At 43.5% G+C, this 18352-nt stretch overlaps 1 protein-coding gene across 2 annotated transcripts in view; it reads left to right on the forward strand.

Annotated features, from left to right (window-relative positions):
• ARMC1 (armadillo repeat containing 1) overlaps positions 1 to 18352 on the forward strand; it is a 185848-nt gene that overhangs the window by 54666 nt on the left and 112830 nt on the right. For both annotated transcript variants that reach the window (XR_013610535.1, XM_078687241.1), the window contains exon 3: positions 4794 to 4885. Coding sequence is in view for 1 of the 2 variants with exons in the window: in XM_078687241.1 (XP_078543367.1) it covers positions 4794 to 4885 (92 nt within the window). In the remaining variant the exon portion in view is untranslated. The remainder of the gene's footprint in view (positions 1 to 4793; positions 4886 to 18352) is intronic.

Raw genomic sequence — 18352 nt, forward strand, 5'->3', positions numbered from 1 at the left:
AGATCTGTCCTGCTACCAGAATCTCCGACAATAACCGAATTTAGTCCATACAAGGGTTGATGGCAGTTGGTCATTTCAATCAACAGGGTGTAACCAAAAACATAAACATTGTGCATGTTGGATGTATTTGTCTGATGTTATCAAAAGGACTATAAGTGCAGTCCTTGGGCATGTTGTTTCATTTGGTGAGGGTGGTGGGGCGATTACTAATTACATCTATACTAATTTACCCCTTTGAGTGTGCCTCAATGGACTATGGTCTCAAATCAGATGGGTCTGTACCCCTTGGCATGTGGACAGTATCTCATCCCACTGAAGGGTTATCAGGTGTCAGTGCTGTGCCCGTTTTTCTTTTCTGTTGAGTGCCATATTTTAATCAGATGCCCACCTCTCAGTTGTATTATGCCCCTCATTTATGCTGGGGGTGACTGCTGATTTTCAGGCCATTGTGATTGGTCTTTTGTACATTTGCAGTGCCATGTCTAAGAATCTGGTGCCTGCTCTTTTTGCTTTTGGTCAGGGGAGCAGTATCGGCAGGCAAGATCTCTGGGGATACAAACCTTCCATATCCATTGCTTATTCCACTGTTCTAGTTACAGCCTTACGACATTGTCAAATGGGGTAAAGTCCCAAACCACATGGAGGAAATCTTCATATTTACACACCTGCTTTTTGCTGTTGTTCGATTATATACCCTGTTGATTTTCTTGTGGGGCAGAAATGTTGTAAGTAGTTAAATTGTATGTATCTGAATTGGACGTTTCTAGAGACGATATACTGATATTTGAGGGACTTATCTCACTCATCATCCTTCATTTCACCTTGAGATCTGTCTTCCATATGATCTTAAGCTAGTTAGGTTTGTTTTCATCATATTGAGTGGGGTACTGTTGTGCCCTTTTACAAAAATTACGGCGTCACCTAGTGCATATCAGATTCAGAATCAGTGAGCCACCATCTGTCACTTAATAAGCTGAAGATATTTCTATATGGGTTGCTGGAAGTTCCTCTTCTTCCTCTGGCATCGCTAGGTGTCTCAGTTCACTGGAATAGTATCTGAGGCTAAAGATCTTAGGGATCTGATGAGGACCTTTTCTCAGATGTAGATGTTGGGACCTAACCTCACAGCCATATGTTTCCAGCCGAAAGTTAAGGGACAAAGTCCCCTGTTCGGGAACTATGTGGGTGAGTTGGGGAGGCCAATCCAGAGAGACTGTTACCTAATGGCATAATGGTCCGTTGTAGGTCTACTTCTGTGTCCATGGCAGGGGTGTGGAATTTAATAAAATATATACTTGTCCATGGGACATGTTGTTTCATAAATCTACTTGTCCTGTAACAAAATTAACTTGTCCCTTTTGTTCCATTTCGTGCTATGACAAATTATGGTAGCAATCTCAATATATACGAGCTCTGACAATAGCCTCTCTGATTATGCTAGAGCTCATACCATAGTAGGGTTTGAATACTAGAAATTCCCTTATTTAGCCACCTTTTACATAGATCTACATACTGGGGCTGGAGATAGCGGTAAACAATAACTATTGCTTACTACTATCTTCAGCCCCATTGTCGGAATGCCCTTTTGAGTTTGTGCAAACCTAGCAACTTGTATGTTTAATGGGTTTTCATGAACTCATCTCTAATATTTTCCTATACGTAGAAAGGTTTGAAATTTACTCCTGACAAGGGAAGAAGTAATACTTCTTCCAGGGTTGGGTGAAAAATGTGGTTGGTCTGAGTGTGAACTTGTTACCGCTCAACAGATTTCCGTATGAGCAAATCTACACATACATATTTGCTCGTGCTAAAATGCAGTTCACAAATATTTTCTAGGAGTGCTATTTTCTGCCCTACTTCTGTAAAGTCTTGTGAATTCATGAAAACTGTACGTCTGCACTAATGCAAGGGGATATGCCATGGGTGCACTTTTGTGACTTTAAGAATTGGTCCCTATTTAGGTCTGGCGTTTACGAAGACTTTTTGTTTTTATTACAATTATATCTCTATCTACCAGCTGTCTTCACTGTGAGTGACAGCATTCTGCTCTTTCACAAGGAGCATATCAGCAAGCAAAGTAGTTTTGTTCAGTGACAGGAACTGACTACTGAGTCAATGTGTTTTTTTTTTAAACAAAAAATATTTTTGCTTTTGTCAATGTTTGTTGTAATGATGAGGGCCCTGCAGTTCCCACAACGACAACGGTTTACAAAAGCCATTTCAAAACAAGACACTCAGACAAAAAAAGAAGGCTGACCACCAATGTCATACCTATTGGCTTTGCAAATGCTTGTTTATTTTCATGTTTTATATAATTTTGATGAAACTGGTTACACTGATTTTCCATTATGAATATTTTTGGGAAATACTAACATGCATTTTACTAAATGATGCTTCAAAGAAATTGCACCTAAAATTACACAAACTTTGTTTTCCTAGTCGCATTTTTTAATCGACATTTTATTTTGAAAGCAAAGAATCGTCAATCTTGCTTTCAAGCTTTTTGCATATATTTGCATCTAATCAGAGAGCATCCTGGAAGCATTATACGTAGCCTCACATTTTCTAACTTATCAAACATGTGTACACATTTTTATACTGGTCCACTGTCAGTAGTGCAGTCTGAACTTACATTTGCTTAGAGCAATCACCCTAATAATAAAGGCTTTGTATTAATGAACCATAAATACAAGTTAAAACAGCATTGACATATGGACATATATATAGTACCTTAACTGCAGGAAATGACTTTGCTGATCCATAATTTGGTCCTGTAATCTGTCAACCAAAGGGTTTGTGCTGTAGGGGGTTTCGCCTACTTGTCCCAAGGACAAAATAAACATGAAAATTTGATGTCCTTGACCTCATACAATCTCTCCTGGGTGTCGGGCTATAGGAATTCCACATCCCTGACATGGTGATAATGGATTTCATTATAGAATCTATACTACCCATCCCAAAAACCACTGGAGAGCTGGAATAATGTTATTCATACAACCCAAAAACACTTTTGAACCACATTCCCAAAATATACTGCAAAATTATAAAAGCTAGCCTAGAAATAGTTGTGCCAATACTGATCTAGCTAGAATAAACAGGATTTAATTTATCAAAAGAAGTTAAGCAGTTGTTTGTATTCCATTGGCCTGAGACACCACTAACCGTGGATTCTGGGCAAAACATTTCAGTATTTCCTCTTGCACTGGTTGAGGGGAACACTTTAAGTTGAGTCTATTTGATCTACCCATCAACGGACCTACCTAATTCAGGACTAGGTGCTGATGTTACCAAATTGATATTCCTTCATATTTGCTTGTAATACGAAGCCTACACAAAACGAACCAATGGTGGTAAATACTTTTATACACTGACTGTGTACTCTGTATTGTAAGCGAGATGGTATGTCCATCCCAGGAATACTTAATTAACTCAAAAAGTTCCATGTTGTGCTTAGATGTAAATTTAATGACAATAAAGCTTAGGTCCTGAATATAACTGCGGAGAAAACAACTTTGCCAGCGTCTTATTATTTCCTCTAGAATAAGGGGACAGCTAAAATATTTCAGAACGTACCTATCTAACAGGGGCTTGCCAGATATCAGAACGTACACTATTGCAGAAATCCATGCTGGCACTTCTTAGTGTTGATGTAACTGAGGCTCTGGTACTGGACAAGAGGTCCAAGCCTGGCCAATAAACCACAGTTCCATCCTTGCTCACCCTTATTGAGGGAAACTCGGACTTCAAACCAGCCTTTGGAATCCACAATTTCACACACAGAGGTTAAGGGAATCCACTGCAACTAGGCAGCGTTACTAAGTATGTAATCTCAGTGATTCTTGCCTCTTGTTACCCAATACCCAGCTGAACAAACAGGATATGTTCTAGTCCACCTACTAGTGATGTGAAGAATGAGATCAGAGGAAGGATAACTAAGCAGGTTTCCAAAGTTCAGCACTAAATGGATGTCTTGCATAATGCCACAATGGATGAAGGAAATTAAACACCAAATTCAGAAGCAACAAAGCTTTTTAATTTTGTGTAAACCCAATATATTCAGTTCCAGTATATTTTAGTGGAGGTTCAACTTTCCCAAAAATAGTCCTAGAGGCTTATTTACTGTATTCTGACTCCAGACTAATTTACTGAATTCTGACTCCAGTCTACTTCTATTATTTTGGGGAAAGTTAAAAAAACTCCGGAAATGTTTTAAAAAAGGGTTTAAAAGTTATAATGTTACACTCTTGGGATGTGCTGTTCTGAGGAATTCCCACAGCCTCCACCCTCCTCCTTCTAAACTACCGTAAGGAAATTGCACTTGTTTGCTTTCTGCATTTGGGGCTAGATAGTTAATGCCTACCTCCCTTTATAATTCACAAGTTTTCCCTGCTTTATTGTCTACCTTCCAAATGTGGATATGTCCGTTTGTGGCGATCAGTTTGCAGCTGACAGATTCAATGCAGCTTCTACCTCCTTAGCGTGCGGGGGAGGGGGGTAGTGGGAGGGCAATTTCGATCTTTCGATCACCTAAATGTGTCCAAGACATAAATGCAAGCCTGAAGGTAAACTACTTTTAAGCTTTATTACCATGGTTTACTTTGGTCATAACAGTTTCTAATGTGCATTCTGGACCTGATACCACTGACTATGTCCCACAAAATGTATACTAGAGACCAGGTGGCTAGGAATTCTCTTGTACATGCCAAACCAGGGCAAGCCAAGAACAAGGGATGATTTAACAAGGACAAATGTGTGCTACTCATTTTGTTTATATGGATATTTCTTTTTTCTAGGCTCTACGCTATTTAGCAGAATGCCGTTCAAACAGAGAAAAAATGAAAAGCGAACTGGGCATGATGTTGAGCTTGCAAAATGTGATACAGAAGTAAGTCTTTTAAAGTGTGTCTATGTGTGTATGTGCATGTCTGTGTTGTCCGTTGTCACATCAGGCTTCTGGCCAGATGACCAGTGATTTCATAATGAAGTCCCAAATTGTGTTTTCCCTAATTACTTTGCCTTTTTTCTGTTGCTTACCTGTATCCCATAAATGGTTGGGCTAATAGGCAACGTTAGTGCCTGAAGGTTAGAGTAGTGATTTTGTGTTAACTTCTAATTTAGCTCAGGCTTTTGGCAACATTAACTTTTCAACGTGTGTGTCCGTACATACTTTGTAGTTTGTTTTACATAATTATATAATGGAATGACATTTTAGATTCAGCAGCATAACCAATATTTTTACTCCAGCACGTTTTAAGTTTCTCACAATAATATTCTGAATTGCGCTATAGATGAAGGAGAGATGGGACGAGGGGCTACTGCTTCTTCGGAGGAGAGCTGAGGAGTAGAATTTGCTTCCTGGCCGTAGAACATGGGCAAGATGCTTCCTGTGGGGAGGATCGATGGAAAATAACAATATTTAAAAGTGATTGTGGCAGTGGGAATCTAATTTTGGTCCAAGGCAGGGGTGTGGAATTAAATAAAATATCTACTTGTCCATGGGACATGATGCTTCTTAAATCTACTTGCCCTGTAACAAAATCCACTTGTCCCTTTGGTGCAATGTAGTGCTACAACAAATTATGACCACAATCTCAATATATACAAGCTCTGATAATAGCCTCTCTGATTATGCCAGAGCTCATACCATAGTATGGTTTGAATACTAACAATTCCCTTATTTTACCACCTTTTACGACAATTTACATACTGGGGCTGGAGACAGCGGTAGGCAATAGTTCCCCATGGTTGGAATGCCCTTTTGAGTCTGTGCAAACCTACTAACTTGTATGTTTTATGTGTTTTCATGAGCACGTCTCTAATATTTTCCCATTCGGAGAAAAGTTTGAAATGTACTTATGACAAGAAAAGAAGTAATACTTCTTCCAGGGTTGGGGAACATTGTGGTTGGTATGAGTGTGAACTTGTTACTGCTCAACAGATTTCTGCATGAGCAAATCTACATGTACACATATTTGCTCGTGCTAAAATGCAGTTCACAAATATTTTCTAGGAGTGCGATTTCCTGGCCTACTTCTGTAAAGGCGTGTGAATTCTTGAAAACTGTGCATCTGCACTAATGCAAGGGCATATGGCATGGGTGCACTTTTGTGACTTTAAGAATTGGGCCCCTATTTAGGTCTGTCGGTTACCAAGACAGGCATCCTGTGGCATGGTAGCGGATAGGCATTTTATGTCACAGTAATTGGAGGACACACATTATGTTCACATTAACTGATGCACTAACATTCGGAGGCCTGTAAGACTGGCCTTATATAGTGCAGTAACAGGAGGGGAGAGTGGGGCAGATATTATTTACTCAGTATATAATGGGCAAGTATGGTGAGTGCTGAATGAAAAAGCACCCTGTGTCACAGTATGAATGTATGCATATAGTACTTGTGTAGCAGACCTAGACGAAAGACATTGTAGTGCTGTAGAGGGTGAAAGACACTGAATGATTGGAGGAGTATCTTCAGTCAGAAGTGGACTGATACTTCTTTCTGATGTAGGGTATTATAAAGATGTGTGCCTTTAGCTTTTTGTTTTAAATCTGAGCAGGGTTAGGGCGGTCCAGAAGTATATGGGACTGTCGTTCTAAATGGAGAATGCCTGTTGGACTATTTTTTTTCTTGCTTTTTTGTACTTCTTTGTCTCCATTCTGATGGTATCTTTGCTACAGGTGCGTTGAGAGCTACTAAAGACTGCGAATTTGTCAGCCAATTATTTGGGGCTACTGTCTGGGCGAAGTTGGCCTGGTATATGCTGTCCACTATGCTGTCCACTAATTAGAGTGGGCACCATGTACCAGTCCAAACAACCCTTATTGATGATTAGGGTAAAGACCACCTTTATTGAAAGCTATCCTAGTGGTAGCTATGGAGAGCAGCCTTCAGGCTAAGTCTCGAAGGAATGTAAAGCAGCTTGTTTTACCAGTCTATAACCTCCTGAATGACCAAATGAAAGGAGAACCACACAAGGTATATATAAAATATATGTATTTATTACTAAACACTCTCGACTAACTTCTTTATGAGATTAGTGAAAAAAGTACACAATATTACAGTACTAGAACGACAGTAAATAGCACAATACACAGCGGGCTCCAGGGGGAGACCGAACCATATACTAAGAAAGTGGTATAAAAACCACGTCTTGACTAGACACAGTGCCTAGAGCACGTAGAATCGCTGGGACCTCAAGGAACCACTCAAGGTAGTGACACAGGGGACCCACGGGGGACGCGTGCAGTGTGAGAACACAGTGGCGAGCTCCGTACAATCCTATGGGAAAGTCACAATTGGAATTTTAAAGCTTAAGGACACTTAAGAGAGGACTTTGAGCAAACCCTTTCAGACTTATAAGGTTCTAAGGCCAGCACCCATGTGAGCACCGGAGTACTCGTGTTACCTTACCCAGGGAAGCCGGGTGCATAGGTGTCACATGGTGTCGGGAATCTTCGCCGTTTTCAATGGCGTGATGCTGCAAAGTGCTGCTGCCGTGAAGAGGAAAAGTGTCCGATGTGATCCAAGCCTGGATCAAAGCTGAGAAGAACCTGAAAGCAGAGGGGACAGAGTCTGGGTCACTTGGCAGTGACCAGGGGCTCGGTAGACAAATTCCCACTGATGTCTGGTATTTCAGGTGAGAAGAGGTGAAGCTTGGCTCTGCAGCCACGGGGACCAGGAGACGACGACCAAAGTCTGCTGGTGAGCTTTCCCACGAAGGATGTCGAGTGCTGGGGGGTCAGTGTCCTGATGGAACACCAACACGCCTTGGCAACTACAACCCACGCGGTCAGAGAAAGGATGCTTCGGTGAGGACCAGCAAGGGCCTGGGGACTCCCCAAGCGATGGAGAGTCAGGGCACGTCTGGAGCAGCCAGGTAAGCCCACTGAAAGTTAAAGGTACCTTCACAGGGACCCACAGGCCAACGGACCAGGGATCGTGAAGGGACCTCGAGGGGAATCACAAAATAACAGCCCACGGAACACTCGTGGAGTGTAGGCCGGTAATCTTTGGTGGAATCACTGCTCGGGTCTGGACTACAAGTAGCCCACAGCACAGCTTCAGGGGTCGCTGGAAAGCAGATGCTTCTGCAAATGGACACGGTGCCCAGGGGTTCAGGTTGCACGGTCCTCACGAGGTATATAGGTTTCAGGTTTGCGGAGCAGACTAGTCGACCTTGGGGACACTTGGAAACCCATCTCCTGTGTTGCAAAAGTCTTCGGAGTCCTCAGGAGCTTCGGAGTTGCAAACCGGTCAGATGCGTCTTTGGTGCCTGCTTAGCAGGGGAGTAACTCCTTTACTCCAAGGGAGATTCTTCAGTTACCAAGCGCAGTGTAGATCGTCGAAGCACTGGTTTCTGTAGCAGGGTTTCGTTGAGGTAAATCCAAAGTCCTGTAGCCAGGGGTTCCTACTTTATACCCAAGGAAGGGGTGGGACAAACTCTGGGGACCCACTATTGAAGGGTCAGGACAGATGGGTGGCTACACCCATATCCTTTGTCCAGTTTCGCGCCAGAGCAGGGGCTGATGGCCCCTGGAACCGGTTTGAATTGGATTATGCACAGGGACACCAAGTGTGCCCCCAGTGCAGACATCAAAGCACTCTTGGAGTGCACCCACTCAGCCCCAATACACTAAAACCTGTCTGGGAGGTGGTTACACCTCCCTGTGACAGAAAACCTATTGTCCAGCCTTCTCCTGCCGGAGTTTCGTCCAGCAGCAGGAGGACAGACTTGTGTCTGTGGCTGGCAGCATCCATCTTGTGATGCCAGGGTTGAGAAAGCTGGTACCGGGTGTAACGTTGTTGTCATATTTCTCCCTCTAGGAGGTGGAATCATACCTCCCCTGCCAGTTACTGGCAGGGAGGTATGATTCCAAGGTGTTTGACACAAAACAAAACAGTTTTCTGTGCAGCCGTTTTAAAGTTGGCATTTACCGCAAGGTTATAATGCACTTGAGTATATGGTATGGCTGCAGCACAGAACAACCCCGGAGAATAGATTCCGAAGGCTGCAGAGGGGCCGTGCTCTTGCATGGGCACCCGCTCACATACAACTCAGCACCCTGCCTTCAGGATCGATGAGGCCTGCATAGGGGTGACTGATCGGTTTATATGTGCAGTGATAAGGTAGATATAGGGAACCTATATCTAAGTAAGGGGTGCATGCACCACCATACAGAGGTTACAGTAGCAGACCTGTGGTGCCAATTTGAGTGGCCTCTCAGGGGTGGCATAATACATGCTGAAGCCCCTGGGAGGCCTCTGGGGTACCAATGCCCTCGGTATATAGTAATACATATACTAAGGACGTATAAGGGTACCCCAGAATCCAATCTGGAGTGTACCTAAAGTACATGCAATCAGTGTATAAGAGAAGGCAGCTAGGCTGGGGTTCTGAATAGCAGAATCCCAGCCAGACTAAGTCGAAAACAGTGAAACATCAGCAAAAAGTGGGGGTAACTATAAGAAGCAGATCCTAATCTCCTACACTGTCCTTGATGGCTTTGTAGAAGGCCAGGGGTGTGGAATTTTTGTAAATTAATAACCTGCCCAAATAGACACAATGCATCAGAAATGTACTTGTCCTTTTAAAAATAAGTCACTTGTAACTTTTGGGGCCATGCAGTTGTTAGTGACTAAGTATGTCAGCGTTCCCATTATATCAGAGCTCTGATAACATCCTCTATGATTATACAATTATACTCATTGTATTAGGTTTTAGTTTCTACCAAGGCTCCATTTTCCTGGCTGGAAGTAGGTAGAAAGCCATAGTTCCAAGTTTGGATTGCTCTGTAAGGCTGTGCACATCCACTAACTTGCATAATGACGGGTATTCTCACCAACTATTCTTGAATCTCTCCCCACACTGGAAAAGGTTGGAAGTGTATTCTGGACAAGGACAGGAGTAAACCTTCTTTCAGGGTGAGGGAAAAAGGGGGTTTAGAAAAAGTCAGTTTGCAATTGCTCAGCAGATTTTTGTGTATCAGTTAACTGACAAAATGTAGATTTTCGCATGAGCAGATATAACGTTTTTGTAAAACAACCATTAAGCCTAGGGTCTGTTGGCGCTAACACAACAGAAATTTGTTATCCAACTCAGTGATACTAACTTTATCTTCCTCAGAAAGCTGAATGGTTGAGTGAACAAGCCAGGATTAGAACCTGTGAAAATGTGTATTTGCATATGCAAAAATAGAATTTAGAAAAGTCTGCTAGAAGTACGGTTTTCTGGCACAGTTCGGTAAACCTTTGCCAATTCCTAAACGTCGTAAATAAGCTCCAATGCAAAGAAATATGCACGTGAGTGGTGTTCTTTGAGAAACGTGCCCCTAACTTATTTTCATTGCTGTCCATCATGGTTTTACACTGGTTCTCCCTTGTTTTTTTTCTGTGTGTTTTTAAAAAATATTTGCAAGCATAAAACATGACACTGAAAGATGACTTGGAGAAATGGTATGTACAGTGGCTCAACAGTTTAGTAACACGCGTTTTAGTTAATCTGTTTTGTGCATATTTTATTTCGGAAGCAAAAAAAATCACCGATCTTGCTTTTAAGCTTCTGCATGTTATCGGGGAGTATTCTGGAAGTGTTGTCAATAGCCTCAAATTGTTACATATTTTTTTCAAGAGTGTATACGTTTTTGCAGTGGAAACGCTGTCGTTTATGGAAGCCGAGCTTACAGCTCCCTGTATTTTCTTACAGTCCTGGCCCTAATAGTAAAGGTTTTGCATTAATGAATCATCTATACAAGTTTAAACCATGCATACACATATAAACCAACATCTTTCTTTAGTGCCAGGCAAACCTTTCACTAGACCGTAAAGCTAAACAGAAGACGAAAGGTTTGTGCTGTGGAGGTTGGGCCTACTTTTCCATCAGGAAAAAGTAAACATGAAAACTTGTTACCCGTGACTCCAAACAGTATGCCCTGGGCATCAGGCGATAGGAATTCGACACCCATGGAAGATGCATCTGGTTTTAGAGATGGTATGGGCTGCCAAGGGGAATCCATTCGAGTTTCGTGAGGGTGAGTGGGATCCTATTTCTTCAGGGCCTTAACGAGGTTTACAGTAGCAGTTTATATTTATTTATTTATTCAAAGTTTTATATAGCGCGAACAAGATCCTTACAGATATCAGAGCGCTTCACAATGAAAGGGGTAGGGGCAGTAGGAATGAACAGAGGTAATGGGAGCAATGTACTAGTCACTAACATGAAAGGATAATAATAACATACATAAAACATATCAAAATACAATCAGGTAAACAAGTAATATAAGACGGCACAAGTCATTGATCCCACTACAGAGGTGTTCAGGTACACTTTGGGTGTGTGGAAGGCTTATAACAGTGTTTTAGTATAGAGAGCACTGAGTGGGGGCACCGGGAGGGTGAATCAGTGACCCAACGTGTATCATATATTGGTTGGTAGTAAGAAAGTAGCGTAGTAGTGTCTCCCTCAAGTAGAGGTATAGTGCCAAAGGACAAGGTGAGCATTGACACAACGCAATGCAGAGTCTCTGATCCAACACCTATAACGTTCAGGAGATCTTGGCCAGAAGGATGGATTTCACCTCTTTCTTGAAGAGTGCAGTGGAGGAGATACGCCTGGTTTCAGGAGGGAGCGCATTCCAGATCCTGGGTGCCATTCCTGAGAAGGAACGCTTGTAAGTTCTCTTTCCGGAATCTACGGGGTTTCAGGAGTAGATTTTTTGAGCTTCTATTGGATCTCGAACCTCCTGATATAGACAACTTTTGAGCGAGGTAGTTGGGTGCATTGTGGTGCACTGCCGCGTGTGTCATAACTGCAATTTTTAGTTGTATTCTGGCTTCAAAAGGCAGCCATTTTAGGGACTTTAAGTCTGGGGAAATATGCGAATGTTTTCTTGAGCCAGTAATGAGTCTTGCGGCAGCGTTCAGGGAGGCTCTTAAGGGTGCTGTTGTGGATAGCGGGAGTCCGCTGAGGGCCACAATTCCGTAGTCTATTCGAGGGATGACTAACGCTTGTACAGCAGTTTGGAAGTCTTCAGCAGGAAGGAAGGGTTTAATTTTCCTCAGTGTGTTGATTTGGAAATTAGCTGATTTTGTGGCTTTGCTGACGTGCTGCTGCATGTTGAGCTTGGCATCCAGTGTGATGCCTAGGGATTTCGCTGAGTCCACGATGGTGGGTTGGACATTGAGTGCTGTTAGGTTGTTGAGCCATGTTTGGGTGGTTGAAATTTTCGCCGGGGGTGAGATCAGAAGGAACTCAGTTTTCAGAGCATTTAGTTTGAGGTGATTATCGGCCAGCCAAGATTGAGTGTTAATAAGCGTGGAATTCAGAAGTTTGATATCTTCCGGGGATTGAAGCTTTAGGTATAGTTGTGTGTCGTCGGCGTACATATGAAATTGGACATTAGAAGCTTGGAGCAAGGTGGCGAGCGGTTCCATGACGAGGTTGAACAATGTGGGGGAGATGGAGGATGCTTGTGGAACACCTAGATCTGCAGGCACAGGTGAAGATAGCACATTGTCGATCTTGAACTTCTGAGACCGGTTGTGAAGGAAGGACGAAAACCATTTGAGAACCGGTCCCGATAGTCCCATTCTAGTGCTTAGCAGCTCCAGCAAGTTCTCATGTTTGACCGTGTCAAATGCTGACGAGAGGTCAAGAAGGATGAGGGGGCAGGACTCATTGCGATCAAGAATTTGGAGGGCGTCATCAATTATGTGTGTCATAGCTGTTTCCGTACTATGTTTCGCTCGAAAGCCTGATTGATGAGTTGAGGAGGTCAAATTGGTCAATGTGTCTTGTTAGTTGGAGTTGGACACATTTCTCCAGCAGTTTGGCCAGGGTGGGGATATTGGTGATGGGCCGGTAATTGTTTAGGTCAGACGGATCAGCTGTAGGTTTCTTGAGTATAGGCCTGACTTGCCCCACCTTGAGGGAGTCTGGAATGAGGCCTTGTTGCAGGGAGCAGTTGATGATTTTGGTCCAGAGAGGGAGGAGCAAGGGGATGAAGTCTTTTACAGCATTAGCAGGTAGAGGGTCTGTGAGGTGATTAGAGGGCTTCAAGGTGCAGAGCAGATTGTGTATTGTTTCTTCCGAGTAGGTATCGAAGTACAGCCAAGATGCCATGTTTTTGGGTTGAGTGTTAGCCATTCTGGTGTGGTTGGGGAATCGGCTTACATCCATGATGAGGTAATTTCTTATGTTGTCAGTCTTTAGCTTAAAGAAAGCAGAGAAGTCTTCACAGTGTGGGGAGTCGCTTGTTGTGCTATTTGATTGTAAGGGTTGTGCCTTTGTTTGGGTCTTGATTAGTTCGAACAGTTTTCTTGGCCTGTTTTTTGCTTGGTCCAGCTGGCGGCTGAAGAAGTCCAACTTTGTGCGCTTTATTTTCCTGAAGTAGGCATTTCTCTTGTTTTTAAGCCTTTTGAGGTGCAGTGCTGAAGGGTCCGCTCTCCAGGTGCGCTCTGCCATTCGCATCGAACGCCTGTCGTCATTGAGTCTGTCGTCATACCAGGGGTTAGAAGTTTTGGTGGAGACTCTTCAGTTGCAGTGGGGCGACTTCATTGACTAATGTATTCATAGATTCAAGGTAGTGGTCAGTCAGTGATTGAACATCCGAGGCACCTGAAGGGGGAAGGAGGAGATTGCCGACGTGGGGAGGCAGAGTAGAGGGGTTGAGATTCTTCATGTCCCTTTTCCATGTTTTGGATTTGATTGGTTGAGCTGGGTTAGGTTTAACTTTTTCATTGATAGAGAAGGTGATAATGTGGTGATCTGACCAGTCGCAGGGTAGAATCGTCTCCAGTTGTGTAGAATTCTCTTTGGCAATGATGAGATCAAGTATCGCGCCTTTGTCGTGTGTTGGTCTATCGCATATTTGGGTGAGGTCAAGCGCATTAAGGAAAGTTTTGAGACTATTCACCACTGTGTCTTTCTGATCATTCCAGTGGAGATTGAAGTCACCCAGGTAGACTTGGGTGGTCTGCCGACCGGCATTGGAAGTGATCATGTCCATGAGTTGTTGGGTGAATATGAGCAATGTGATTATGGGCAAAGTAGCATTCAGACAATACAGCCATCGATTTGGCACAGAATGCAAACAATTTCTGAAGTAAATCCATTACCAGAATGTATTCTGAAAATATGGCAGAATTGTATTCTAAAATTATTATAGTTCGAGCACTGCGTGTGAATCAATTGTGAGTTTATAGTTTCCTGTGCTCCTGGGTATCACTCCCCACTCAGGAGTGTCAATTAAATATCGTCTATAGCAGATCCTAACTTTAGGTCTGTCTCCCTGGGCACCAGACTCGCTGTGTCTCCAGCTCCAAATAAATATATGCTCAAGACAAACCCCAAGCTTCTTAGGATTCTATTTGTGGATCCTTTAGTTCATAACCAAGTGTTGTATTCACATCTATCTTCCACATCAATTCAAATTCTTCATATTTCGAATTCTATATATCTTCGTGCTGACGTCAGCACGAAGATTGGAACTGGACCCTTACGCGGAGATCAGCGGAATTCCGTCCGGACAAACACCGATTGGTCCCTTGAGAAAGGCGCATGGCACCAAAATGCATCGGGATATGGGATTTGTAACGTTAATAGAAATATGAAGAATTTGAACTGATACGGAAGATATATGTGAATACAACATTCAACAATGAACTAAAGGATCCACAAACAAAATTTAAAAAAAACTTGAAGTTTTTCCCGAGCACATATTTGGAGCTGGAGACACAGCAAATCCGGTGCCCAGGGAGACAGACCCAAAGTTAGGATCTGCTATAGAATTGTATTCTAAACATACACTTCAAATTCCACCTCAATGACACTAATTTGCCTACAGGCTTCCTGAATCGCAGCAGTGTATAAGGATGTCCACAAAAAAAGAGGGGTGCTACTAAATGAACAGCATAAAAGATATTCAGAAAACAAATCTGAGATGGTCCTGAAGTTGGCTGTACAAGTGATAGAAGCAGAACTGTGCTGCCCACAAGATCGCAGTGTGTACAATGTTGCCATAAAGCCAAAAGACAGCCTGGGAAAATAAAATGCAAATTCTACGAGAGATCAGGCAGCTTGACGCAGCGTAAATACTTCCTTGTACCCCAGATGCTTTAGAATTTGTATATTTTATACATTAGCACGTGAACTAATTTTTTCCCCACGGAGGGAAAGTCTCAAAAGAGAAGCCCATAAGAAGCATAACCGCACCCGTCTGCCCCCACCAGCAGATATGGGGCAATACCGAATACATGAACAATCTATGCCACCTACAAGATTACATACACAAGCCTAGAGAAAACAGATTTGTAAAAATGCGCCCACAGGAAACGAAGATAAACCCTGCATTTAAAAGCACTGCTACATGTTATGCTTAACTAGCGCTCGACAATATGTGATGCAGTTGAGCAGGTTTTGTTTGTAGCAGTCACTTATGCGCATCGGTTCTTTGCATAAGTGCTGGTATTCTTGACCTAGTAACTTAAGCAGGCTTATTTACCGAGCCAATCCTATGTTTTCTATATATCCTTACACTAATACCAGTAAGGGGTGTCGCTGCACTGTTTTCTTGCATGAATACCTAGATTGGTGTAACAGTGTCTTAAGAATTCTGATTGTTGTATTTTGAGGTATAGTAGTATTTTTATGCCTGTTATTTCCAACTGGCGTATTTGTTTGCCACTTTTATTTTGTTCTCCTAGTTTATCTCCGTATATGATGTTGGGTACTAAAGCCAAAAAACAAGACCGGTAATTAAAACACAGAAAATGTAAGTTAGAAAAGTAAGTGCAAGACTACTATCTGCTTAACAATACCCTCTTATTTTGTAAGGTATATTGTTCACCTTTGAGGGAGCCAATTCTCCTTTGCCCAGAAAGAGAGACTCTCCTGCCTGCCATTGTTCTCATAGTATTGTGTAATTCAACTTATGTAATTTGTTCAACTGAAGTAACAAACATGGGCTTCATTAATTGTTTTATGTTTGAAACATGGTTCATGCGTGGGATTGTGTGTACTGTACTGTTGCAAAGCTATCTCACTCTTGATCCCGAGGTCACTGGGCTAGGGAATTCTTTGGTAGACCAGTTTAAATCTGTCCTTAATGCTTGGCTCTGGTGTACCACACTGAAAGCTCTCCAGAATACAGTATCCTTAGATGAGGAGAAAACCAAGATCTACATTTGGAGTGAGAGAGTTTTATGGTTTGCCTACCATTTTAGAACCAGGAACGAGGACCGGGAATCATTACGCCACGCAAAAAGGTATCCAAGATGGCCGCCTGGTAGGAGCTCTAGTCCGGAGCTCCTAGTGCTGGGGATCCCTGTACATGGAATTATCCCGGATAGCACGCATCTTTGAACATAAAAACAAGTAACTGGAGTATGACGAGTAACTGGTTTTACATCAAGTAACTGGATTGAAAAAGGAACTGGATTTATCGTCTGTTTTTCACGTACCTGTAACTTCTGGCGACTGGACCCCTGCAATTCTCTCCGGAGCTTCGGCGGACTCCTGGACGGTGGTGGAGTGAGTGCCTGCTGCGGATGTTGGCGTGACTGCACGACGTGAGGATCGGCCCGTGAGCACCAGGAGACTGCCTGCTGGGGCGGCAGCATCGACCGGGCAAGCCGGGGTCAGATGGGAAGCGCTGCCCGCCACTGCTCGAGAACGCCGGTCGCGGGGAGGACGCCTGGAGACTGACCACCGGGGTCGCAGTCACTGACGTGCAGCCTGGAGTGTGCAGCCTCGAGGAATGGTGAGGCGCTGCCTGCTAAGGCTTGTGGGCGCATTGCGGGAGACACTGTGAGGCGCTACAGAGGGTGGCATTGTGAGGCGCTGCCTGCTGCTGCTTGGGGGCGCCGCGAAACAGAGCGGAGCGGTTGGGAGCCTCTGACCTCCGAGAGTCCCGGCGCGAAGCGCTACAGAGGGCTGCAAAGCGCCACAGAGACCGCGGAGGCTGTCCCCTGCGGTGGAGGTCGGGGGCTGGGCGGATCGCAGCAGAGGTGCACCCGACCCCCCTCTCCCGTCGGTCTGCATGCTTGCAGTGAGCTGGAGGGATTGTATGGCAACGGAGCATCCTAGGGCTTCGGGGCTGGATGGAGGAGTAGGGCAGCGGGTCGGCCAGTGCACGGCACAGCGGTCCTTGGAATGAGCACGCTGTGACTGAACACGGAAGCAAGGAATCTATTAGCATCGCCCCTCCGCCCCCCTGGAAACGTGCTAAATAAAAGAAAACAAGCATACAAACGCTGGCAAAAAAAGATCGTATTTGCCCCTGGGGCTGGGTTTGCAGAACGCATGCTGAAGTGAAGGCTGATAAAGGTATTTACTGTGCCCCAATCGTTTTTGCTGGATTAGTTACTTATTTTGCCCCACTCGTTTTTCTTTTTTCTTATTCATTCATTTTGAAAAAACCTCTTTTGTTTAAAATGGCCGGGGCCATAAACTGAGCACTCAATCCCCCCCTGTACCGCCTGAACCCACGAGGCCCCTCAGCAGCTCCACTTTAGATAACAAAACTGAGATAAGACTCCCCATGGAATGCAGGACCCTGAGTCAGCCGGAATAGAATCTGAAACTGCTCTGCCCTGCTATGAAAACAGCAACAACTAAAAGAGGACTAATGACTCTATCCTCCCTACTTGGCGGCCATTTTTAGACTACTCTTTCTCTCTTTGGCGGCCATCATGGACTAGTCTTTCTGACCATTATTTACTATCGGCACCACAGACTCTACATAGCTCTGTATTTAAATCTTTGTGTGCTTAAGTGTCTGCCTTTTACTGCAGCATTATATTACTATTGTATTTTACACTTTATGTAACCTGGTGTTCTTGGTGTGCTTAAGTGTCTGCCTTTTACTGCAGTATTATATTACTATTGGTACTCTACATTTTATGTAACCTACACCCATTTTCACTTTTCCTCACCGACAGTGCACTGATTGCTACCTCATATTCTACCGGCTGCTCACTAGTGTCATACTTGTTATTGCAGTAATTTGTTTGCACCTATATTGGATCCAGTAATGCATTAGCAGTTTAGCCCTATTTGTATACTGTATATGTTGTAAGCTGCACCTTTCTCACCTTTATCCCTATCATTCACTGTTCGCTACCTCATTTATTTGGTTCATTATTGTAAGCTACTTCCATCTCACTTTACCACTATGTTGCACTGATTATTACTACCTCATTTACTTCGTTTAGTCATGTAAGCTGCACCCAGCCACTTTCTACACCTAGTTTACACCGCTGCTACTTCTTACATTATGATGTGTAAATTTGGCTCCACCTAACCGGTTCTACCTCTCATATTTTGTACATGGTGTAAGTTGATGGCTACCTCACAT

The sequence above is a fragment of the Lissotriton helveticus genome, chromosome 4_1 (genome assembly GCF_964261635.1).
Source record: "Lissotriton helveticus chromosome 4_1, aLisHel1.1, whole genome shotgun sequence".
NCBI classification, from domain to species: domain Eukaryota; kingdom Metazoa; phylum Chordata; class Amphibia; order Caudata; family Salamandridae; genus Lissotriton; species Lissotriton helveticus.